The 27,335-nt window shown below is 45.0% G+C and overlaps 1 protein-coding gene across 1 annotated transcript in view; it reads left to right on the top strand.

The window, feature by feature from the left end:
• LOC148508617 (G protein-coupled receptor 83-like) overlaps positions 1–15,316 on the top strand; it is a 50,446-nt gene extending 35,130 nt beyond the window's left edge. Inside the window, exon 4 of the mRNA XM_088444200.1 lies at positions 14,567–15,316. Coding sequence (XP_088300326.1) covers positions 14,567–15,161 — 595 coding nt within the window. The 3' untranslated portion in view covers positions 15,162–15,316. The remainder of the gene's footprint in view (positions 1–14,566) is intronic.
• The last annotated feature ends 12,019 nt before the right edge of the window (positions 15,317–27,335 follow it).

Raw genomic sequence — 27,335 nt, 5'->3', positions numbered from 1 at the left:
TGAGGTTAATAATAGCATAGGAGCAGAAAAACCTACAAATTCTGTGATTTTAGCTGTTTTTATGCTTTTTAAAAAAAAATACAGATCCAAAACACAAAACCCAGAACCTAAAACACGGAAGGGTGGTTTTGGCAAAACCAATCCAGATCCAAAACACGAAGAAAGATCCAGATCCAAAACCAAAACACAAAACACAAAAAGTGGCCGGTGCACACCCCAACTATTAACCAAACCACACCAACATACATCTCTTCACTCATTTCAAAATAGCTCCCAACCCGACCTCTCCGCTCAGCACAAGATCTGCATCTCTCATCCCCATGCATTACTTGCTCCCTCTCACGGTTACAGGACTTTCTTCGGGCTGCACCCACTCTATGAAATGCCTTAAGACGTACAATAAGACTTTCCTCTAGTCTCCAATCCTTCAAGCGTTCCCTGAAAACTCACCTCTTCAGGCAAGCTTATCAGATTCCAGAACCGCCCACATAACCTTCATAGCTTCCATATCTAATTACAACCCCTTTCACAGTCCACACATAACCTTACACATTGTCTTTCTTTCACATCCTCCTGACATTTAGCTGACATTCCAGTGTGACTGGATCATGCAGCCCACCAAGAAACTCTCCATTCTGGCTGGACCAAAATTGCAATACAGTGTATATAGCACCTATCCTTGTGTATCAATGCCTATTTCTCTATAGATTGTAAGCTTACGAGCAGGGCCTTCCCACCTATATATCTGTGTGTTATTACCCAGTTTTGTTCTATTTATGTTTCCAATTGTAAAGCGCAAAGGAATAATAATAAATAAATAAATTGGTTCCCGGAGGCAGTCTGCATATCGGGGACCCCCAGAGTGACTAAAACAGGGGTTCAGGCTGCGAGGCCATGCACCCTCCCCATGAGACCATGCCCTTTTTTGCAGGCGCATGGCTCCGCTGTGCACACTATAGCAATCCTTGCACCGGGTGTCATCACGGGAAGGGACGCCACTAACTACAGTTTTTCTAGTTGGGATAGAAGGGAGTTATTTATAAAAAATCATAATATTAGTGAAGAGGGAATATTATTCTCCTAGTTTATACAAGAGTTGTTATACATTTATGTGTGTATAAATACGTATAATACTCACTGCTATTTTTTCTGGAAAAATAGGTTCAGGGACTGTGGGTGGAGCTACTGGGGGTGGGGCTATAGAAAAACAATTTTATATACAGTATATATACAGTGTGTATATATATATATAGATATATATATATACCATTTATATTATATACACATATATATAGTATTTAGAAGACACTCACAAGGGACTTTAAAATTAAACTTATCTTATGGAAAACATTTTGGCCCAGGGCATTACAACATAGTTAGTGAGAGGTTCAGGAACTGATTTCCTGCTTGCTCCTGCTGAAAAATAGCACTGTATAGCACTTTATATACTCAAATATACAGTATTCAATGTGTGAATAGTTCTAACAAACAATGTAATTAACTAGAGAGAGTAATAATCCATAACAAATCAAATTATAACAAAGCAATTGGTGAGGTATTTGGGATGATGCAACATTTAACACAAGTCAGCTGTAATAGGTCACTCAGGGCCTGATTAAGATATGTACACAAACCCTATGGTTTACATACATCTCCAATGGTGTAAGATTTGCAAATGTACAGATGCATGACCCCTGCATGTGTAGATCTTGTAATGTGAGATCGCACGCAGTGCCTTCAAGCCGCAGCATGATTCACATGCTATGGCCGTTTGGACGGGAAAGGGGCAGCAATGGCCAAAATTCAAGAAAGTGAGGATGTGCCAAGGCCAGATGGCTGCATCCTTGGATGCAGCTTCAGTGGTCCTGGCATCGTGAAATAAACGGCCATCCAATGCTGCATCTAAAGAGAAGCTGGCAGTAGGTGTCTTATTGCTCAAAACTCTTCCTGTGGCTTTTGCATATTATAGCACAGCTGCAGTGTACAAAGACGCAGCGGTTGTGCTACAGCGTCCATCTTTGAACCAGGCGCTCATTGTGTGCACAGAACTAAATGCAGATATTTGCTGTATGCAAATATTTACGCATCTCGGCGGTCAGACCATCCCTTTCCATATGCTTGATTTCATAGCTTTCATTATTGTACGTGTACATATGCACCAGTCCTATCTCTACCGCCAAGATGCAATTACAGTACATCTATGCATAACTATGCATAGCCCGCAATTCAATTGGCAAGCGTCCCTAATCTTTGCTGTGTGGCATCTCGCTCCTCCTGTTTACTGATTATACAGTGGTTCACAAACTTTCTCAGTTTGAGGCACCCTTAGGGTCTCCATAATTTTATCAAGGTACCCCTAATTACAAAGCAGTCCTGTTTTTTAAATAGTTGGGTCAACATAATGTAATAAGTATTTAAAAATGAATTAGAAAGCCTGTTTTATTCTTTCCCACTGCCCCCTCTGCCACTCTCCCATTGCCCCCTCCATCTCTCTTCCTTTGCACTCCCATGTCTCTCCCTTTCTCCCTCCATGTCTCTCCCTTTGTCCCCTACATGTCTTTCCATTTTCCCCTCTCCATATCTCTCCCTTTGCCACCTCCATGTCTCTCCAATTGACCCCTCTCTTTGTCTCTCCATTTTTCCGCTCCATGTCCATCCATTTTCCCTCTCCATGTCTCTCCATTTTCCCCCTCCATGTCTCTCCATTTTCCCCCTCAAAGTCTCTCCTTTTGTCCCTCTCCATGTCTCTCCCTTTGCCACCTCTATGTCTCTCCATTTGCCACCACAATGTCTCTCCATTTTCCCTCTCCATGTCTCTCCAATTTCCCCCTCCATGTCTCTCCATTTTCCCCTTCCATGTCTCTCCATTTCCCCCTCTAAGTCTCTCCATTTGTCCCTCTCCATGTCTCTCCCTTTGCCACCTCTATGTCTCTCTATTTGCCCCCTCCATGTCTCTCCATTTGCCACCTCCATGTCTCGCTGTCTGCCCACTCCATGTCTCTCCATTTGCTACCTCAATATCTCTACCTTTGCCCTCCCCATGTCTCTCCCTTTGCCCCTCCATTTTCCACCTCCATGTCTCTCCATTTTCCACCTCCATGTCTCTCCATTTGTCCCCTCCATGTCTCTTCATTTGCCCCTCTCCATGAGTCTCCCTTTGCTACCTGCATGTCTCTACCTTTGCCCCTCCATGTCTCTCCATTTGTCCCCTACATGTCTCTCCATTTGCCACCTTCATGTCTCTACTTTTACCCCTCCATGTTTTCCCTTTGCCCCTCTATGTCTCTCCCATTTCCACCTCCATGTCTTTCCCTTTGCCCCCTCCATGTCTCTCCATTTGTCCCCTCCATGTCTCTCCATTTGCCACCTCCATGGTCCTTATTCAATTTGAGGCTAAAAATCTAGACTTTTCACCTGCTGGACTTTTCACCTCCTTCGCCTGTTTTCCAGGCGGAAAAGTATTGTGCACGTGCCCGCTATTCCCCGTATTCAATTCCAAAGTAGGAGAAATCGGGAACAGGCAAAACTTAGATCGGTGAAAAAATACGGGAATTTTCTGGAAATAATTGTAGAACCCCCCTAAAGATGTCCAGACCTCGGGGATCACTCTGGGTACCCCCTTTTTTGCCTGCAGAAGAAAGTCGACTTTTTAAATAGATGCAGCAGGTGGTTATTTTTCCCGACATTGAAGAAGAGATGCAGAAGAGCACAGATTTTTTTTTTCGTGTTTAGAAGTGGTCCCATCAAATTTGGGGTACATGAAAATGGGGGTAAGCATATTTTTAAGTCCCTAAAGGTAATTTTTTAAATTCTTCAAAAATACACCTGCTGCTACTCTACAATGAAAAAAACACCTTCAACATAATTTGGGATCCCACCAGAATTAATTTTGTTAGTTTGGCATTTTGTTTTCACTTTCTTTTTTCACCTCAAAATTTAAAATAATTTTTTTGGGGTGTCCTGATTTTTTTTTTGGCACATTTCATTTTAAGGGGGCAGTCCCAAGGGTGCAGGCTATTTTTTTTAAGTCTGCACCCCTAAACCCCAAATCTGCACTTTTTTCAGCTACTATTTTTAATTGAAAAGTGATCCCTGTTTTTTTTAAATGACCTTTCACCCCATTTACGAAAAAAAACAGGAAGTTTCGGGAAATATGCCTGGGACCCCACTAAAGATGTCCAGACATGGGGGATCACTATGAGTGCCTCCATTTTTGCCGGCTGAAGGAAGTAGGGGTTTGTAATAGCCGCTCAAGGTGCAATTTTGCCGCTATGAAGAAGAGGTAAAGAACAGCATTTAGATTATTTTTTGGGGGAAAATAACTATTCCTATCAAATTTGGGGTACATGAAGATGGGGGTAAGCTTTTTTAAGTTCTTAAAGTTATTTTTAAAAATCTGCAAAATTGCACCTGCCGCTTGTCCCCGCAATGAAGAAAACACCTGCCGCATACATGGGGACCCGACCTGAATTAATTAGATAGTTTGGCACTTTGTTCCCCTTTTTTTTTTCTTTACCCCCTAAATTAAACATAATTTTTTTGGGGTGTACCGATTATTTTTAAACTTTTTTTGACGCAGTTTACCTTTAGGGGGCTGTCTTAAGGCTGCACGGGGGTTCCGGCAATGTTGTACCAAAAAGCCTCAATTCTGCACTTTTTACCGCCTGCTATTCATAGGCAAAACTTTTTCACCTATTACATTGCATTGACTTTCCATCTAGGCGACATGTCTTCCAAATTGAATACGGAGGAAACTCAAAACAGGCGAAAATGACGTCATCGGTAAAAAAGTATCGCGGATACGGACTTTTCGCCTCAAATTGAATACGGGCCCATGTCTCTACTTTTGCCCCTCCATGTCTTTCCCTTTGCCCCTCTATGGCTCTCCCTTTTCCACCTCCATGTCTTTCCCTTTGTCACCTCCACATCTCTCCCTTTTTTCCCTCCATGTCTCTCCATGTACCCCCCCTTACTTACCTTTTAGTTGTGATCATCAGCGCATCAGCGCTCCTCAGATCAGATCAGACACTTCCTATCTGATCTCCCTCTACACACTATGCTGTAGGACACCATTCAGCAACAGGCAGCCTAAGGATTCACTGCCTGTTTATTTACAGTGACAGCTCTTCCCCCACTCATCGCAACAGCCTCCCACCCCCCTGCTGCTCCGCTCTACTCCGCACCGCCAACCCCCCTCCCACTCGTGAAAAAAAAATATATAGTTTACAAATAAAAATACACTGGCCAGCCTCTATAGGCCCCTAGCTACCGCGGCACCCCGATGAAAGCATCATGGCATCCCAGGTAGCCACAGCACACAGTTTGGGAACCACTGGACTAAACCCTCACTCAGCTGTTTACATGATTTAATGCTACATTTTTGTTACAAGGCTGATAATCTTTCTTAAAGCTTACACAAGGATGGTCACTTGTATCTGTTCATTTATTATTTATTTATTACCAGTTATTTATATAGTGCACACATATTCCGCTGCACCTTGTCACTGTATTTTTGTAGTAAATAAAGCCCTTTGTCACATAATAGACCAAGGGCCTGATTCAGATTTGTACGTTTTTAGTATCTTGTGTAAATAGACACCTCTTGCCGACTTCTGTTATCATCTGCTGCGTCCAAAGATGAAGCATCGGACCACTGTGCGTGACCATCGGTCATCTGAGTGACCTTCAGGTTAACCAGATGCCTGGCGCGAGTGAGCCACCAGGTCCCGTGCCACTCTACTAGCGTAATGCGATGTACAAGGACACACCGGGAGCCTGTGCTGATTAATTTGATATGTGGCACTTGTATATCTGTGCGCAACTGAGTCTGTAAATGAAGCACAACGAAACGTGGCATGGGAAAATGCCGCGGCCGCTGCATCATTGCATTTCTTATAGGGATGCAGGGGTCTATGTACTGAGCCTTAGAGAGAGAGATAAAGTAGACAGAGATAAAGTTCTAACCAATCAGCTCCTGTAACTTTTCAAACACAGCCTGTAAAGTGACATTTAGGAGCTGATTGGTTGTTCCTTCATCTCCGTCTGTTTTATCTCTCTCCAAGGCAGTGGCATCACAAGTGTGGTACGGGCCGCACCCAGGTGTCACCAGCCGAGGGGCGACACCAAGGTGCAGACTCCCCCTCAGTGACAGGAGCCGGGTGCTGCACTGTATAATTAAGTGCAGCATTCGGCTCCTGACAACTGGGAGGGAGCTGGCCGGCACTGCACACAGGGCAGTCCGCACCTCCGGCACCCCCCTACCCCTCAGTAACAACAGGACCAAGGGGGTTCGGCCGGGAGGCCATGCCCTATTCCCACGAGGGCACACCCATGTCCATGAGGCCATGCCCCCTTTTTCAGCGCAGCGCAGCATATCGATCCTCCGTGCACCGGGTGACACCGTGGGGAGGGACGCCACTGCTCCAAGGCTTAGTACATAGACTCTCAGAGACTCAGACGCACACAGATACAATACACAAGTGTCACACATCAATTTAATTAGCATAGTCTCTTGGTGCATCCTAGTCACATAATTTTGCGACTTAGGCCCGTATTCAATTAGAGGTGAAAAGTCGGAAAGGTTTCGTCTGTCTGACTTTCCGCCTCCTTCGCCTGTTTCAGAGGCGAAAACTTTCTGTGCGCGCCCCTGCTTTTCATCCTACTCAATTCCAAACCAGGTGAAAATGGAAAGCGGCGAATGCGGAACAGGCGGAAAGTACTGTCAGAAGTGGGGAAATCAGTCTGTATCCCCAAAAAACATGCACTAACATAGGGAGTCAATGTAGATGTGTACTAATAGCCCTAATAAAAGTGTTTGGGGTACTTTAGTAGTTAAAATGGCTTCTTATTAGTGTCTATGCAAAAGTGGTGAAGAATGGCATAAATCAGTATTTTTGGGTGAAAATTAGTAGTCCAGTCAAATTTGGGGTAATTGAAAATGGGTGCTAGCATATTTTAATGTTTCTAAAGTGAACTTTTAAAAAATGACTAAAACGCACCTGCTACGTGCACCTGTAATCCCAAAAACACCTGACCCCTCCTTGCAGACCCCCAAGAAGTATATTTTGTTAGTTTTTATGCTTGTCCCCCCACTGTTTACTTTTTTGCCCCAAAAATGAAAGTAATTTTTTGGGGTGTTCTTAGGTTTTTTTCTAGTTTTGTCCTTTGGGGGAGTGTGCCAAGGGTTCTGGGTCGTTTCCACACATTTGCACCCCAAAATCAAGATTTTGCACTTCTTTTCACCTGCTAATCATAGGCGAATCTTTATAGCCTATTACATTGCATTGAGTTTCCGCGTAGGCGAATTCCAGCTGGAATTGAATTTGGAGATAAGTTCCGACCAGGTGAAAAGCGGCAATAGGCGAAACTTTTTCGCCGATTACGGCTATTCGCCTCTAATTGAATACGGCCCCTAGACGCATTTTCGGATGAAAAAGACACCCGGCGGAAGCAGAGTCGTACAGGACCTGGCGCGGAAGGAGGGGCAGTAAGAAGGTACTGTATGAGGACACATCACTAATATGACCAATTCACCTACCACAGTTTACAAAATTTGAGCCATATGGATAGATTGTGTAGGCATGTTACACGGATGGTTCTCTATGATTAAATTGTAATATTCTACCTTATGTTGTAGAGTTTTTGTTTAATGGCCCTATATACTTGTGTACATATGTGTTGAACTTTATAGAAAGGCATAAATACAATATAGAAAAGCACTGAGGAAGCTGCTGAAGTTTTCAGCAGTCTTGGTGGCATTAGAGAAATTGACTTTACGACAGGTTTTGGATTCCTTCCAGACTCTCAGCATTGCCTGAGATTTGTTATAACATTTCTGATGTGAGCATGTATGAAGTTTTGTACAATCTTTTTAACATAATGAGATTCGTTTAGAGTTGTACTTTTTGCATACAGATGTGTCCTCATACTGTACACCTATCATCTATTCACCATACTGTGGGAAACACCTGGTACAACTGAGGCGCTCCATAAGCAGTAATGTACCATATTTCTCTTTATATTTTGCGCCTTATATGCAGTATAAAATCAGCTCATTGTGTACTAGAGACGCTGGGCTCTGGAAATGACCATACAGGAAATGGTTTTACATACGTACAAAGTCACAGATTAAGCATAACAGAACTTGGAGTCAGACTCAGTCACATGCAGATGTACAAATGTCGCTCATCATATTCTAGTAATCTAGCAATGTAACTTTGTTGCTTCCAGTTGTTTTATATATGTGAATAAGACGCACATTTTGAGTGAGAAAGACGTTCGGTCAGCCAAGTCAGCCAGATCCTGGAACACCAAGAGGGGCGAATTGGCCCGACTGAAGCCACAGTGTAAGGGGACATATATGTAATATGAGCATGTGCACCTACGGTAATGCGTCTTGTACCACATACATTCTGAGCACACATCCATGCACCTCAAGGTTAGACCAATTGTTCTTAATGTAGGCGCAAAAAAAAATTAGTCAATGAGTTTTTTTTTCCAAAATCTCCAGGAGACTGGTTTCTGCTTAAGGGATGCAATCTGGAAGCCGGCTGACATTATACCCATAGCCGGCTTCCCGATTGTCATATGCCGACGAGGGTGAAATGCCCTGCGTCTATATGTAGACGCCGCTCATTTCACCGACGCCGGGAGACCGGCGCCCGGCATCCCGATCGAAGGGATGCCGGGTGCCGCGAGCGGACAGCCGCTGGGGAGGAGGGTTAGGTTTAGAGCACCCGGGGGGGACTTAAGGTTAGGCACCCCCCCGGGAGGGTTAGGCTTAGGCTAGGGGGAGGGAAGGTTAGGGCTAGGCACCCCCCGGGGGGACTTAGGGTTAGGCACCCCACCGGGGGACTTAGGTTTAGGCAGCGGGGAAGCGGGGGGTTAGGGTTAGGCACTTACAGGGGGGATTAGGGTTAGGCAAATGGGGGGAGGTTAGGGTTAGGCACCCCTAAGGAGGGTTAGGGTTAGGGGGGTTAGGTTAGGTTAGTCATTTTTTGCCTTACGACGATCGGGATTTCCAGCGTTGTCGGGCTGCCACTGCCGGGATCTGTTCCAGTGTCGGGCTGCCGCTGCCGGGAATCGAACCATGCGGCCGGCGGTATTTCTTACCGATTCCCTGCTTAAAGCTCAGGGGAAATGATATTGCTAGTATTCTATTCTGTACATGTCACACCGACAAAAGTGATCATCTAGTACCTTTTCCACAGTCACTGTGAGAAAGACTGATCATTTACTGAAGAGGAGACTGCAAAAGGTGGTGTGGAAAAAGACTAGGATAGTTTCTAAATGCAAATTGGTGCTCCAAATGCCCCCATCAGGAAATCATAAACCTTATATAGACCCCATCTAAGGATGCCTGATATTGCACATTCACTTTCTACTGCTTTTATTTAAAATGTAGTACTAGTAACATTCAGGTATAATTAGGTAATAAATGTTACTTTCACTATTATGCCATGTTATGTACAGTAACTCAAACACCTGATGGTAATTATCTAAATTGATTAAGAGGATACACTGTGCTGTATAAAGTAATTGTTTTTTCGATGTATTATTATTATGTATAGAGTTTTTGTTTATTATAAAGTGTGTTATATAGCTGTTGCAGTGTTGCTTCACTTAATACCTATGAATATTGAAGGAGTCAATATTTTTATTTTATATTATATATGATATTTCCATGAATTTAACAGGTGGTACTTATGTTATCATAAGGGCTAAGGCCCTGATTCAGAGCCGGACGCTCTGACCAGAGCGCTCGCTCTGAATCAGGGCCCACCTCCATAAATATGGAGCGTCCTCCTGGACGCTCGTATAGCTGTGGGTCACCACCCACAGCATATACGAGCGTGCAGGATGATGGTCGCGATGGTCTTGACCATCGCGACCATCGCCACTGCGAGCAGAAGCCTGCGGTTGAGTTTCTCAACCGCAAGGCCCGGAATGATTTTGGCTCTATCAGAGTCAAAATCACTCCCACTAACATCACTAGTGATGTCAGTGGGGCCGGCTTCTGACGGTAGGCGTTCCCTTGGGAACGCCTCCGTCTGGGAGGCACGCCCCCGGTATGCCCACCAAAGGGGGCGTGCTGTCAATCAACATCGACAGCACGCCCCCTTTGATCAGACACTACGAGCGAAGGAAAGTCCTTCGCTCGTCGAGTCTCGCGCATGCTCACGATGGAGCTCCCTCCGTCGTGCGCATGCGCAGTGCAGACCATCGACCCACTTGCGAGCGGACAGCCGCTCGCGAGTGGGTCTGAATCAGGCCCTAAATCTGTTAGTGGTAGATAGCATCTCTGACATTAGGCAAGGTTTAATGCCTGCTGAGCTGCTCCTTTACCTTAGCAGAGTTTTTGATAATTTTTTCAATGGTTAAAAGTGTTTACAAGCCAAATATACCTACCAGATAAGCTCCCATCTCACTGACCCACCAGATAAGCTCCCATCTCACTGACCTACCAGATAAGCTCCCATCTTACTGACTAATAGGAAGCTGCATGATGGAGGACTGGGAAAGGTTTCGACTTGCAGCTCCCAGGTTCCATGAAGGGGAAGGAGCAGCTTAAATTTCTGCCCCTATAATGATGCAGAAACTGTGGTTTCTGTGTGATTTCTCTAATATAACTAATAACTATGCTGTCTAATTAATAATTATACAATTCAGGATCATCTTCAGCGCTGACTTTAGGGCCTGATTCTTAGATTTACGCTAATGCAATCGCAAGTGAACTCTCACGGAGAAATGCTAAAATATGCTGATGCCTTTGAAAGCTTACCCGAACATAGGAACACCCACTGCTGCCTTCTCATTTCTGTCCAAACACGTGCATCAGTGTAAAGCGGTAACATTGACACACATCGGCCAGCCACGCAGCCTCTGAGTTAAGTCTGACCTCTCTCAAACACTGCGTCTCTCCTGAGCTTTCATGCTCCAGAGGAGATCGCAATGGCTAATTTATGGCGTTTAAATGGTCAGACACGCCTGTGTTATTGTAACCTCCCCCAAACGCTGACTACCTGTTACTCAACTTGCGAGTGAATCTTCTGGCTGAGCGTAATCGCAATGCAATTGCTGGGCATGTGCAGTACGGTTTTGTGCATGAGCAATGGCTAACAATCGCTCAATCTCTGTTAATATCTGCAATGCGTAAATCTCAGAATCAGGCTCTTAGTGTATATACTGTAAATGTTGTGTAAACTCTTTAAATATGGATAAATAATACCCTGTATGACCATCACTTGTCTGTCCAATTAGCAACATCCTTCTTTACTCACTTTATATGAGCTTTGTGCACAAGAAAGGAGAGTTGTCCACTACAATAGTTTTGGTGTGAAAGAAATTTGTTTTATTTTAAATTACACAGTATATCTACTATATAAAAGCGAAAATTTGTCCTTCTGTCTTTCTATACAAAGCCACGGTTTACAAGCCATGATCGTGAAATTTTATATACGAGCGTATTAAAACACGGCGGAGGCAACTAAAATATTTTAAATTGAAATGAATTACTGTTCATTTTTAATTAATAAAAAAACACAATTTTTTGCATAGCATTCGCCCTCTACAGGTCAGGTACAGAATTACAAAATTACAAAAATATTTAGCCTATCTACAATTTTTTTCTTTTCTATCTTCTCTACTAAATCGAAATTAATTACTGTTACTTTTTAATTAATTAAAAAACACAATTTTTGCATAGCATTCGCCCTCTACAGGTCAGGTATGGAATTACAAAAGGAATTAGCTTATCTACTATTTTTTATTTCTATCTTCTCTACTATATCAAAGCGAAAATTTGTCCGTCTGTACTTCTGTCTTTCTATACAAATCCACACTTTACAAGCGAAGATCGTGACATTTTACATACGAATGTATTAAAACACGGTGGAGGCAACTAAAAAAATTTGAAATCGAAATTAATTACTGTTAATTTTTAATTAATTTGAAAACACAATCTTTGCTCATTGTGCATATGGGTAGGACTTCGGAGCAAGCATTTTGTGTTCTCATGTTTTGTCATGATCTTAATGTTTATTATCGAAGAGAGCTTTAGCAGGCTTTGCCAGCATTCTCAGCTCTCTGACTATACCAAATTACGCAACAACTTTTACTTCTTTCTTCCAACTGTGTCAAAATGATGACTTTGCAAGGACCCTGCTGTACTGTGAGCTACCAAAATATTACCCATGGAATGCTTCTCCCAAAGTTTTTCTGTGCAGAAAACAGGGAGTCGCTGTAGATGGTCATCCTGGTATCAGAGCAACAGAAACTCTTGGCCGTGTTTACACTGTAAATCCTACAAATTTTTAATGCTTCTATCTTCGAAGTTTGCTTTACACTGTTACAGGTCCTACTTCCTTCGAAGACCTTAGGACTGTTGATGGGGAAGTTTGTCACACTTTTCATGAGGCCTGCCTAAGGAGAGGTTGGTTGGAGGATGATGTGTAAACAAAGTAACAAACAATCTTAAAATCCCGGGCAACGCCCGGTACTCCAGCTAGTAGGATATAAATATGTCTTGGAACTCAGGGCCTGATTCAGAGATGGACAGAATTGTAGAGCTGTGCAGTTGTCAGACACCTCCTTGCTGAATTTGCAATCCCAACACTGCTACTGATGTTGCTGGCTGAGATCACCATCAAAACTATCGTGACTGATGGTCACGATGGTTGCACCTTTGGTCAAGCTATGGGAGCTGAAGCTTCCCACTGCCTGACTGGGTGCTGGTTACTTAAAAGATGAGGAATCTGTGTCCACTGATGCAGAACCTGGCCTCACCTCTCATGGAAAATGGGGGCGATACACCCCTGTTTCTGAGAACGGTGACCAGACATGCCCCCGAACGCCGCAGCATGTCATTCATGCTACGGCTAGGGGGGTCTGCAAGTGAGATGGCAGGACCCGTTCTGCACATGTGGAGATGTACGTTACTCATCGGATTAACGTACATCTCTTAATCAGGCCCTCAGTTCCTATAACAGACAATGACTAATTTAATAAAACAAAATAAAATAAATGTAACTAGGTTTTTGGCACTAAAAAGTACAAACATTTAAAAAAAGTGCGAATCAATTGGAAGAAAAGAGAAAACATAAAATAAGAGAAACAGAATGAGTCTCACTTAGGGCAGTAATAAATTAGCCATGAAAAGTGCCATTTAGAGAAAAGTTTTCTCCGATTTGCACTTTTTGCCTGTTTTCAAAGTATTTCCATATTCAATTCCCCAGAGTATTTGCCTAGGCGAAAACTACATAGGCAAAAACAGGCAAAAAAGTTTTTCCAGCAAAAGGCAGGAGAAGTGTAAAATCCATATTTCGGGGTACAGATGTGGGGACTTGGTTCAGAACCCTTTGGACACCTCCCGCTAATGACTAATAGGGAAAAAAAATTTACTTAATTCACCCCAAAAAAGACATGTCATTTTTGGGGCAAAAATGAAAAAAGTGTTGGAAAATGAAAAAATAGTGTGGGGGGGCTGGTACTTTGGAGGGCTATGTGGTTGGGACAGGTGTTTTTGGGATCGCACAAGGCTGCTGCAGGTACATTTTTGAGATTTTTTTAAATCTTCATTTTAGAGACATCAAAATATACTAGTACCCATTTTCAAGTACCCCAAATTTAACCTCGGTACTTATTTTTCAGAACAAACATTGCTTTCTATAATTTTTCCACACATATGCATATAACAGCCCATTGCAACAAAATAAGTTCACTAAATACCTTTATTAGGGCTACTACTACTATTATATATTGATTCCCAGGGTCACTGAAGCTTTTTATGGGGTACAGACTGATTTCCCCCCCAAAAAATGTCCTTTTCACTAGTTTCACTTTGTAAAACATTCGTCTATCCACGTTTTCGCACGTTTTACAATTTAAACATTACGTCAAAACAGGCGAATGAGACAAATTCAATCCATTTTTCGCCAGTTGGCACTTTTCGCGGCTAATTGAATTCGGCCCTAATTTGGAATTTTGCAACAAGTTTCACGATTTAACCGACTACTCAGGCAGCGGTTAGGGATTAAGGGATAGGGATTAAGGATAGCAGAAAAATAAATGAACGCTGGTGGATCAGATGTCTGACATGGAAGTGACTGTCACATGACCACCAAGACCCAGAAGCCACACTGGAGCCACTGCGCCATCCAGAGCAGGTAAGTCACCGCTGGGCCACCAGGGACGATATGTCGAAATGATGAATGTCGAACGGTCAATGTCAACATTATGACTATGATGACATTCTCATGTGTCAACACAATGTATGTTAACATTATCATACCACACTCTCTCCATTTCTGTGAAGCTCCTATATTCATAGACTCTTGAGACATTTCAAATAGTTTTTTTCAATCCTCTTTCTCTTAGGTTCCATGGCAATGGCTTTTGTTTAGGTAGGTTAGATAGTTAGTTAGTTAGTTAGTTAGTTAGTTAGTTAGTGGCAATGGTGAGAGATCTGTGTACTTGCACAGGATTCTCATGTAATGCAGAAGTGAGTAGTACAGGATTACACAATAATACAATTGATTTTCATACCTGCAATTTCATTTTTATTTTCTAGAGAAACCACAGTAAGAAGCTTGTGTATTCCAGATTTTCCAGAGCCCGCAGACCTATTCTGGAAATACCTGGATCTATCTACTTTCCTGCTTCTTTACTTGTTGCCTCTTCTGATCATCACAATAACATACAGCCGCCTGGCCAAGAAGCTGTGGATGAGAAATGCCATTGGTGACATCACCACGGAGCAGTACATTACACATCGCAAAAACAAGAAGAAAAGTGTTAAGATGCTGATCTTGGTGGTAGTTGTGTTTGCAGTTTGTTGGTTTCCATTGAATTGTTATGTGGTTCTTATATCCAGCTTGGGCATCAAGACTAAAAATGCCCTGTATTTTGCTTTGCACTGGTTTGCAATGAGCAACACCTGCTATAACCCATTTATATACTGCTGGCTAAACGATAGCTTTCGACTAGAGCTAAAGTCTCTGCTAAACATGTGCAAAAACGTTCCTCAGCCTCATGACAATGCCCTGCCACCTGTTATCATGCCCTATCGAGAAGCCTGGGTAGAACAGGCCAGCTACAAGCAAGGTCCATCCTCTCAAAGCATTAGGTCCACAACTAATGTGCAGACTGTAAACACTGACCTATAAGTCATTCTTAAACAAAAAAGAAATGTGCAAAACAATGTACTCATTGTCATTCACTCTGACTCCAAATATAACCGACATTTATTTATCTGCAATCATAACCTCCAATTGGAAACAGAAAGATTAGTACACACCAAGTCTACACTTTTGAGTTTTGAGACAGGATTAGTTTTTCTACATGGTAATATACTGTAGGAAATATAAGACACAGTGTGGGGCTCTGTTCAATTCCTATGGTCAAGGTTCACAGTTTGAGTGGATACTGTTTTGTCAATAAACATTTAAAAGCAACATCCATAATCTGTCTGAAAAATAGTATTACATTTTTGAAACCTGGTTATTCGGTTCAGAAACAACAGTTATTATCACAGTGAATGTTCCTCCATAACAAACCTTCTGACATACAGTAACTCCTTATACCCTGGCCAAATTGCTATATTCCAGGTCTCACAATTTAATTTATTATTCCAGCTACTTGAGAATTAATTGTTGAGAAAGATGTTTTTTTTTTTAATATATTGAATTTATCACAACTGCAACTAATGAATTACGGGCCTGATTCAGCATGGATCTCTATTCTGCTTATACGCACGCAACGCAGTTGCTAATATCAGCGGTGATATGCATATGTTTGCATTCGCATTGCGATCGCAGCCTAACATAATGATGCCCACTTCCCCTTACTCATATCCGTATACTTTGGCAACATTGCTAAATAATCGGTAACATTGAGTAACATTGGACCCATACGCACAGTTAAGGCAGGTCAGACCTCACTCAGAAATTGCTTACTTCTGCGATACCAGACCTCAGGCTGCAACTGGTATCGCAGTGGCTAATTTATGCACGCCCATGCAACACCATCCCAATGCACTGGTGCGCCTGCGTTCACCCCAGGGCCGCCATCAGGGGGGGACTGCCGAGACTGGAGTCCCGGGCCCGGACACTCGGGGGCCCGCCCGTCCGCTCCTACCCCTTGCCGTAGTACAAGCCCAGGTAAGCCCTCCCGCTCCGCCCCTAACACAGCCGCGGCCGTACAGTAACTCTGGGGGCCCGCCTGCGCCTAACCCTGATGCTGCATAAGCCATGGCAGCAGCCGGACACTCTGGAGACCCTGCCCACTACTAGCAGGGCCGCCATCACAAATTGTGGGGCCCTGGACTGAAAAAATAGGCAGGGCCCCCCCCCCCACACACACACACATACAGCCTGGGAAATTTCTGGAAGCAGCCGTAATTGGGGTGGTGTCTCATTGAACCTGCTTCAGGTCAGAGTGTAATACTCGCCCACACACCTGGCAACCGAAGGTTATTAATCCTGTCAATATATATATATATATATATATATATATATATATATATATTAGGGATGTGCAGGCTCGGATTTACTCGGATTTACTCGGATCTCAAAACGGCATTTTATTGGCTACCGCCTATCATGTGTTTTGGATAGCCAATATAATAAATCCGAATTTGCGGTAAAGTGGCGATAAGAACCGAGTAAATCCGAGTAAATCCGAGCCTGCACATCCCTAATATATATATATATATCAGGACTGTCGGCTCTCTTAGGACTTATACACATCAATAAATTACGCTATAAGCAGCTCCTTTGCTCCAACAATATGGATAAAGCTTTGGATTAAAACCGAAATGCAGAACAAAGGAGTCGCTTATAGCATTAATTAATGACATGTATAAGTCCTAGGAGAGCCGACGGTCCTGGTTTATATTTCCACAAGTTTGTTGTGTGGAGGGCACCTGGGCATACATTCCTGGGAGTCAATGTGGTTCATTTGATATATATATAATATATATATATAATTCACAGCATATATATATATATATATATACACATATACATAAAAAAAAAATATATATATATATATATATAGCCTTTGACCCCTCCGAACAACTCTTCAGCCCCACTCCTTATATGTTTGATATTCTCTCTCCCCTCACCTTGTATGCTAGTCCATACATATTTTCTCCCCCGGCAGCCGGCTTTTTCCTTGGGGTCCCCCAGTGTTGCGGCGCTGTCATTGTCGTCGGAGGAGGGAATTCAGCAGCGACTGATAGGTGCGGTCGGCAGGAGGGAAGTCAGCGGGGACAGATAGGTGCGGGCGGCAGGAGGGAAGTCAGCGGGGACAGATAGGTGCGGGCGGCAGGAGGGAAGTCAGCGGGGACAGATAGGTGCGGACGGCAGGAGGGAAGTCAGCGGGGACAGATAGGTGCGGGCGGCAGGAGGGAAGTCAGCGGGGACAGATAGGTGCGGGCGGCAGGAGGGAAGTCAGCGGGGACAGATAGGTGCGGGCGGCAGGAGGGAAGTCAGCGGGGACAGATAGGTGCGGACGGCAGGAGGGAAGTCAGCGGGGACAAATAGGTGCGGGCGGCAGGAGGGAAGTCAGCGGGGACAGATAGGTGCGGGCGGCAGGAGGGAAGCCAGCGCCGCGGGGACAGACGGAGGGCACCTGGCACTTGTAGCCAATCAGATGGGCAGAAAAGCTGGTTAGCCTCTTCGGAGCATCTGCGCATGTTCGGAAGCAGGGCTGTAGCAAGAACGTGCTTCTGCACATGAACACAGCCACGCTCCGAAGAGGCTAAACACTGCCCGAAAGGATTACTGCTGCTGGCCCAGTTGTAGGAGCAGCCGGGCTCTCCCTCTTTATCTGAGTGTGCGGGCCCGGGACTCCAGGCCCGGCTGTCCCCCCCTGATGGCGGCCCTGACTACTAGTATTGCTGCCAGCCGGCCCACGCCGCACACCCATTACCATTATTTACTGTGACATAGCAGGAATTGCCGCTGCGCTGCCGAGCAAGACCATAGAGCTCGGCGGCGCAGCAGGAGTTTCTCCTACCTAAAGGACTGCCGGGAGCGCGACGCTGACCTTGTGACGTCACATCGCGCTCCCTGCTGAAGAGAGGAGCCACCGACCGCGTGGGACTGAGACCCGCCGGACCAGCTAACAGAGGATCATGCAAAAGGTAAGACAAGGGGGTGGAAAGGGGGACATAGGCTGGAAAGACAAGGGGGTGGAAAGGGGGACATAGGCTGGAAAAACAAGGGGGTGGAAAGGGGGACATAGGCTGGAAAGACAAGGGGGTGGAAAGGGGCACATAGGCTGGAAAGACAAGGGGGTGGAAAGGGGGACATAGGCTGGAAAAACAAGGGGGTGGAAAGGGGGACATAGGCCGGAAAGACAAGGGGGTGGAAAGGGGGACATAGGCTGCAAAGACAAGGGGGTGGAAAGGGGGACATAGGCTAGAAAGGGGGGGGGCTGCCTATTTTGGTAGTCCCGGGCCTCTTGATTTCTGATGGCAGCCCTGGTTCACCCGACCAGCCCCCCTATCACCACCTACAAACGACACTTCCTGGCAAGCAATCTGACATGGGTCTGCGTATCCTCTGTGATCGTAGACCCGATCGCGGTGCCTGGTTCGTGCGAGCGCACTGCGATGTGTACGCATGCACAGTGCGAAATAATCGGCAGATTGCGTGCATAATCATATAAGCAACTGCGATCCTTGCTAAATTAGGCCCTAAGTGGGATGTTCTAATGCAGAGCATTTTATACAAAGCAAGTATTAAAGGTTCTCTTGTGACTAGAAATGTATTGAAGAACCCATGTTAGCTTGCATCATATCACTTTCTGGTATAGCTATTAAGCCATTCGCTGCTGAGCCTTTTTTGACACATTTGGAACTGCCCATATTCCATTAACAATATCAGTATTTATTTACGAGGGCTGAGTGAAAATGAATGTGAAAGAGTGCACTCCTCTCTTTCAAACAAGGGTATCCCTGAGTCTGTGGGAATGGGAGAGATATAGCACTTTTAATGATCTCTCCCTTATTTTCTGGGTTTTAAAAAGTTCTGAAATTTTTATCCTGGAAGGGGAGCGGCTTAACTGACAATTTTTTCCCCCCAAACCAGTCACAAATGATAATTATTGTATTAATTTAATAAAGTTTTGAAAGTATTTTCAAAAATATATTTTAATATTTTATTGTAGAAACAAATATGCCTAGGGAGTGTCTCTCACCTCCTCATGTCCATAGACCCCAATTGTAAACTTACCTTCCAACCCTCATTGGCAAGAGATCCCCCAGTGGTCATAGATCAGGTAAACACTATTAATAGTACCCCGCCACATCCCCCCTTTAGTAGTAAAAGATACACCGTTTTACACACACACACACACACACACACACACACACACACACACACACACACACACACACACACACACACACACACACACACACACACACACACACACACTCCCCCCCAAGGGTAAAATGTCCCTGTTTTTTTAAACACCCCCCATCCTGCATCAAATTACTTTACATCCGTTCTGTTCACATGTGCAGAATTTATCTCTTCTGTGAAAGCCAAGGGACATTTATTTATCTGTAATCATAACCTCCAATTGGAAACAGAAAGATAGAAACAGAAACAGAAAGTGTAGACACACCAAGTCTACACTTTTGAGTTTTGAGACAGGATTAGGTTTTCTACATGGTAATATACTGCAGTGTCCCTCCATGCTCTCACAATGTCCCTCCATGCCCCCAGTGTCCCACCATGCCCCCACAATGTCTCTCCATGGCCTCACATTGTCCCTCCATGACACCACAGTGTCCCTCCATGCCCTCACATTGTCCCTCCATGACCCCACCGTGTCCCTCCATGCCCTCACATTGTCCCTCCATGCTCCCAGTGTCCCATCATGCCTCTACAATGTCCCTCCATGCCCTCACATTGTCCCTCCATGACCCCACAGTGTCCCTCCATGCCCTCACATTGTCCCTCCATGACCTCACTGTGTCCCTCCATGCCCTCACATTGTCCCTCCATGCCCCCAGTGTCCCACCATGCCCTCACATTGTCCCTCCATGACCACACAGTGTTCCTCCATGCCCTCACATTGTCCCTCAATGACCCCACCGTGTCCCTCCATGCCCTCACATTGTCCCTCTATGACCCCACAGTGTCCCTCAATGCCTCACACTTACCTTATTGTATGTCTGCCTACCGTGGCTCCTCTGCTTGGGTGTCTTTCCATGGTGTGGTGCGCGTGACGTCATGTCATCACGTGACCTGCAACAAACCAAAGAAACCTTTGTTGCACTGCCCACTGCTGGTGCAATACAGCTGCTCCCTGTCGGACAGACCCTGAAACGATGCTTGCCTGGCTGCTGATCAGCAGGGACCCTGTACATGCCTGCACCCTGCTGATCACTGTAGCAGCAGTGCATGTAGTGGTTACAGTTGTACCTCTAGGCCCCCACAGTTGCTGGGCAAGTACGTATATGCCCACATCCAGATTAATGTGATTTGCCAATTCAGCCTGTGTTGGCAGGACGGGAGTGCTCTATCATAGGCTGAGTACAGTAAGGGGGTGTTCACACAATTGCGTACATATGCATACTGTGACAAAATATGCATATGCACCTGAGAAAGTTTTTTTACTTGCAGGTAGTTATGGCAGGTGCAAATAGCAGATGGTGATGATGCTGTTTGTGAGTGGCTGCTTGCGAATGCTCCAATTCTGCTCATTGGTGATTTATTTGCCTTTTTCTGTAGTTTTTTAGTTTGAGTTCACAAGATGGAGAGTTGTTTCTGCTGAATATGAGAAATTTTAGCAGTTATATTGATGCCTACTGTTATATTGAATTCCCTTTTTGCAACTGTGGTAAACTATACAAGTGCCCTGGACACTGGTGTTAAGTACCTTTGTGCAGGGCTATTGTGCAGAGGTGGAGGAGGACTGGCAGAGCTGCAGCAGGAGCTGGCGCATGGGTGAAGAGAAGATGAAACGCGCGCCGCAGCAAGTACTAGTGCGTGAATCGAGTAAGCTGGAGCACCGTGTGCTGCAGAAGAGAATTGACTTAGGTCCCCGGCGGGTAGCAGTCGGGTACCCGAGCAGGAGGCTTAAGTAGAGGACCTCAACGGCCGTTGGTTGGTTGCTAAGGGGGCCTCTGAGGGAGCTGGTGCTGCGCTGGGAGTGTAATGTAAGGGAGCTGTGTGGCTCTCATATTACAGACATTGGAGGTGACAGTGACACGGGCTGTACAAACCGGAGATCAGGGGAGTCAAGCGCAGCACCAGAGGTCTCCTCCCATCGATCGGCAATGAAAGGGAGGCAGTCAGAGACAGTGGACCTCATTCAGAGGCGGTCGCTAGGGCATGATCGATCGCAACGAGTGATTTTGTTTTGTCATGTGCGCATGCGTGTAGTCGGCATTGCGCGTGTGGAAGCCAGTTCTTGTGAGCTATATGGAGTCTGTCGTCAGTCACTACTTGGTCATAGCTCTGATTGACAGATTGTTCCGTTTGTGGGTGGTAACAGGGGAAGGTGCATGTGAACGGGGGGGTGGCGCAGCGAACGCAGGCATGTCTGTTGTAAAAAGAGAGATTTAAAGGCGTGCATAAATTACTGAGCGGGTCATCGCACACGTCATACCGCAGCCTTTAAGATGCTACTTCTCATAGTGCTTGAGTGAGCCCAGGGTCTACCTCAAACACTGCGACTGCAGGCGATGGTTTCTGCCTCTGCCGATGTCGGGAGCCAATTAACAAAGTAACAGGTGTTTGTCATTGCAATGTATATTAGCAAAGTGGTTGCGTTAATTGGCTTTTTTTTCTTTTTAAAAGGACATTACATTTGGTTGGTCTCGGTATGTGATATTTATATTACATTTGTGTGCAAAACCATTTAAAATACATTTAATAATCATAATTCCATTTTTTTGGTTCAAATGCTAAATACATGTTTTTGTAGATGTGGAAACTTGACTCTGACAAAAAAACAAGATGGTCACATAGCTTGGCGCCAGCGACCGACAAATTTCTGCGACTGCAGTCCTCGCTCGCTCCTTTACGAGACTCAGGAGGTGTGTTTTCATTGTGATGGGAGTTTCCTCGCCTACGATGTGTGCTGCGATTTTGCGCTTGATTTGCATTTTCTTGCTCTTTTATGATACAATCGATCGCGCCCTAGCGACCGCCTCTGAATCAGGGCCAGAGTCCTGTACTATGGAGAGCTGCAGGTACACAGGCAGAGTTTCCCCATTGATAAACTTCCAATGCTGGGCGACCAGCCAGAGGCAACCCGAGGCAGAGCTGTGAGTAATTGGCCAGCCCTCATTTACACCCACCAGGCAAAATACGAGCTCAGGGGTCAGTCAGTAATAGCAAATGGGATCAACATTGTTAAACCTCTGTTAAGCAGAATGCTCATCACGCTGTGAACAAGTGATCCCAGCACAGTGCAGCAATCATTAACACACTTGTTAATTACTTCATGCAGTGAGAGTCTAAATAGCTCCATGGGAGGATTCAGTGTGGGTGCCATACTACATTCCTGCATAGAAATAGTCACAGAGACGGGGACAGGAGGATTCAGTGTGGGTGCAATGCTACGTTCCTGCATAGAGATAGTCACAGAGACGGGGACAAAAGCTGTACAGGGAGCTACTCAAATCTCATCAACTTACAGTATCTGTCTAACACCACAGTGGAGAAAAGTATTAATAGCCAGAATAGAAAGCATACCATATATTGCTGGTGTACCTGTTCCACCGTTGTTAAGGTAGTGAAGTTACCACATCCTTCCAGTAATAAGCGGAGTATAGCCAGGATAGCAGCATAGAAAGATAGCACCTTATCAACTAACTGCATAATATACATTTCAGTCAATACATCTACTGTCTGCCAATTGCAATTACACAGGAAAAGGAAAAATATAAAGACAGGAGACAATAACCTTTGTACTCCATGAACATAAGCTCTAATTCAGTGTGCAGTACTGCTAGGAATATAACCGTAGTGACTACAACTACTATCCCGGGCAACGTTTGCATTGAATAAACTGTAGATGGATACTTGCATGCAGTGGTAACCATGGACTATTATATTGTGCACAAACAACACGAGGGGGTGACTGTTTCTCTTTTATTGCTAATTTATCTTGTAGCATATTAGTGGGCATATATGTGTCCCTTTATCAACAGCCTGATGGATGGTAAAGTCTGATTCGAGGTTCCTCAGTTCCGGTTTAATAAAATTTTACGGATCCACGTGTCATTTGCTTGTTCAAAGTGTATGTTCTTTAATTGTTGAATTGTATCAATTGTCGTGAAAATGTGATACTTACAGTACATTGTTATTTGACAATAAATTCTTGCACTGTGTATAAATTCCATTGGTAAAACACTTTTTTTGCCTCTAATAACGCCCGACTACTGACAAGAATGGAGAGATAAATCAGACTGGTAAGGAACCCTTTACATCACACCACACTTGGGGCCATTGTAAACAGGGGGTTGTCTCAATTTGGCAACCGCAAACAGAATCAAGGCAAACTATGATTGACAAGATGTCAGAGCCCCAATCTCCTACATCAATGTCAGGCCCAAGATTTCTACCCGCGATAAATGCCTCACCCAACAGAAGGAGGCTATCAACGACGGAGAGTTCAACCATTATCATGCCATACTATTTTGGGGCCCCATGGCTACCGACGTACTTGGGGGATGCACATACACCAGGTACGAGTACTTTCAAAGACTTTAATGACAAAATGCACTTATGTTTTGGCTATACCAACAGAGCAATGCCCAGAGAGTAGAGATCTTACTTGGACAACTGAAAGGGCCTGTATGACTTGAGGTCAAAGCGTGGTCTGCTGCACAATGTGAAATGGTGGAAGCCGGCATCTTCGACTCACGAACCCTGTCAGAACTTAAGGGTCGTCTTTATGCTAGAACACAAAAGCCTCTGGAGTCATTAAGGGAGTTTTCCCTGGACCTACAGGAAGCCATGCATACAATCCAAGCCTTAGAACCACAAGAGGTGGAACAAAAGGATGAAACCCTGATCAACTTATTTATTGAAGGGGTGCAAGGAGAATTGATACGCTCCCAATTGAGAAGGTAGAGACATCAGAATCCGGAATGCTCATTCTCTGAGTTTAAGGAGGAGATGTTGTAGATCCTTGGTGTGAATCAGAATGCCGACCATGAAGATCACGAATCTTCAGAACATTTGGAAGATAAGATCTTGGGTGAGGTCAGTCAAATCCTGAGACGTGATCCCCTATCTCCTAAGGGGACAGCCACACACCAAGTACAGTCTGGTCACGATTCGATCGGAGTCCTTACAAGTAAAATCACGGAGTTAATGCAAAATATGTCAAAGCTTGGATGAGAGGTGAAAGAGATATGACAGGAACAAGCTGGAGCCAGGCGCAGAGAATGGCGGGTGAAACCGATCAAGCTGGGACATCCCACGAGATTCAGGTCGACGCACAACAGATCAATTTGATTCCCAGGGAAGAACTATATGTAGCAGATGTAAACAGAGCAGCCACATCGAAAGAATGTACCAGGGAATCTTTAAACGATGAGATCCCTAGGCAAGGGAACGACCCTCAGGAGGAGTCACATCAGTTGGTCCATCGTTGCAGGAGTGGTGGCCTCGGTATGTTGGAGAGTGCCCCCACTTGAAGATCCGGATTAATGGCATAGAGGTGCCACCTCTCCTGGCCACTGGCTCACAAGTGACCACTACTAGATTCACAGACCCCACCGACTACTTGGTTACAACTACTTGCTAGCAACGGGCAACAATTGAAGTATCCTGGCTATTGGGAAGCTGACTTGAATATTGGCAAGGCTGAGCTCATGAGGCAAGGGTGTTTTGTCACCACAGTAGAGAATGAACGCCTACTCCCTGTCATTCTCGGGATAAAAGTCCTCAAAAATTGTCCAGACAAATTGGTGGAGGCTCTCAAGATGGAGATGTGTTCCACCACCCCAAAGGAGTGAAAGACAATGCAACAGACCGTGCGACTGCTTAAGGAGCAGAAGAAGTTTGCCAATGCTCGGGCAGAAGTGGGAAATGCCAGAATTGCCGACCGTCGGCCTATTCTCTTGAGACCAGAAGAATTCAGAATATGTTATTTGGTGCAAGGCCAGATTACGAGGTAATAATCGAATCGTGCGACTCTGATGGACAATACCTCTTTGCCCTAGCTAGAACCCTGGCAAGAGTATAATGTGGAAGAGTACCAGTCTGGATAATGAATCCACACAGCTATCTGAAAAGACTTATCAAAAATTGCCTGGTGGCCCAGCTTATCCAGTTTGACTTTCAAGATGTGTTTGGGGAGAGTGTGCCAGTGGGCCACCAGAGAATAGTGACTGGACAACTGACTGCTGCTGGCAGTGAGGCTCCCTGGTGGAGTGAGATACAAATTGAAAGTTTAGACACCCCAGAAAAGAGATGTGAAGGAGGTCTCCAAATGGTACTGGAAAACGTGAAGACTTTGGGAAAGCAGAAGGTGTCCATCATCACATCCCCATTGGGACTAACCCAGCAATCATGGAAAGGTATAGGCCGTACCACTGGCCCTGTACCAACCAGTGCAGAGTATGCTCAGCGAGATGAAGGAAACTGGCATAATCCGGGAGAGCCACAGCCCATGGGCGGTGCCCTTGTGATTGTGAGAAAGAAGGATGGCAGTCTCTGGTTCTGCGTAGATTACCAGAAGCTGAACACAGTGATGCACAAGGACGCATATCTGCTGCCTAGAATTGAGGAATCCTTAATGGCATTGAAGACCATGACATATTTGTCCACTCTGGACTTAACAAGCGGGTATTAGCAAATCCCAATGGCCCCGGAGGACCGGGAGAAGACTGCATTCACAACGCCAATGGGTCTCTTTGATCTCGAACGGATGCCATTTGGACTCTGCAATGCCCCAGCCACCTCCCAAAGAATCATGGAGCATGGTAAAGGATGCTCATAGCTTCCTAGGCTTCATCGGCTACTACAGGCAATTTATTGAGAACTTTGCAAGGGTGACCACACCATTACATGAGCAAGTCTGGTAAAGAGGCAAGTCTGGTAAAGAGAGGTAAAGTACTTCCCTGGTCGCAACAAAACTCCATTAAGCAACTGAAGTTGTCACTGATCAAGGCTCTTCTACTGGCATACCCAGACTATGAGAAGCCCTTCTGAGTCTACACGGATGCTAGTCATCATGGGTTGGGTGCCGTGTTGTCCCAGATGCAGGGTGGACGTGAAAGAGTCATCGCTTATGCCATCCGAGGCCTGCGAAGGACAGAGAGAAACAGTGAGAATTATAGTACATTTAAACTAGAACTTCTTGCCCTCATCTGGGTCATCACTGAAAAGTTTAAAAACTACCTGGCTGCCACACATTTTGTCATCATGACGTCAACATCCCGCTGGCACACCTGTCTACCACCCGCCTGGGAGCCCTACAGCAAAGGTTATACCATGACCTAGTGAAGCGGAGAATCGAACGGAAATGCCAACGCTCTGTCCCGCCTTCCTACTGCAGACATCGCGGAGGAAGAAAAAAACTGGGCTGAAGATGTAGAGACGCCGTTATTCAACCTTCTGGAGAGCAAGCAACAAGACGTAACCTCCGACCCTGTGTCTGCCACTACAGATCCAAGGCCAGATAATCCTCATGCAGAAACCCTTGGATTCGACTGGTAAATATTCAGAGAAAGAGCCCTGTGCTACGAGAATTAATGGATATCATCCGTCAGAAGAGCCGACTATCCAAGCTACAGGAAGCTAATGCTGACCCAGACTTGATAAAACTGCTGAGTGTTATGATATCCAATTCCTACTCCATGTGAAAAGTCTAGAACCAGGCTAGCGAGATCTTCTGCCAATAACAACCGCCCGTTGTTCCCTTAGAACTGGGATACATTCACCGGTACTTAGGCGGCCGCCTGGACTTATAGCTCGAGGTAGTAGTAATTCACATGGAGGAGCAAAAGAATTCAATGGTGAGAGCAACAGTAGGAATGGAGACTAAATCGTGTATAGTAGATATGATTATAGATCCAGAACAGGAGGTGGTACACTATCGATGCGGCAAGAAGCTGGTTCAAGATGCTGTTGGTAGTAAATGTGGTTTGGTTATAAGAGTAGAAAAGGCAGCATGAGGCCCATACTGAAGAGAAAGATATTTGAGTTGGCTTTGAGAGCCGGTGGTGCGGCTAGGAGCCGATGCTGAAGAGTTTGACAATTGATTTGGTTTTGAGAGCCGATGGTGCGACTTGGAGCCGATGCTGAAGAGTTGGTAATTGAATTGGCTTGGAGAGCTGATATTGTGGCTTAGAATCCGCA

Source organism: Taudactylus pleione, unplaced genomic scaffold, assembly GCF_031769625.1.
Source record: "Taudactylus pleione unplaced genomic scaffold, aTauple2 ptg000352l, whole genome shotgun sequence".
Lineage (NCBI taxonomy): Eukaryota > Metazoa > Chordata > Amphibia > Anura > Myobatrachidae > Taudactylus > Taudactylus pleione.
Note: the sequence above shows the minus strand (reverse complement) of the source record. Positions and strands in the feature narration are given on the sequence as shown.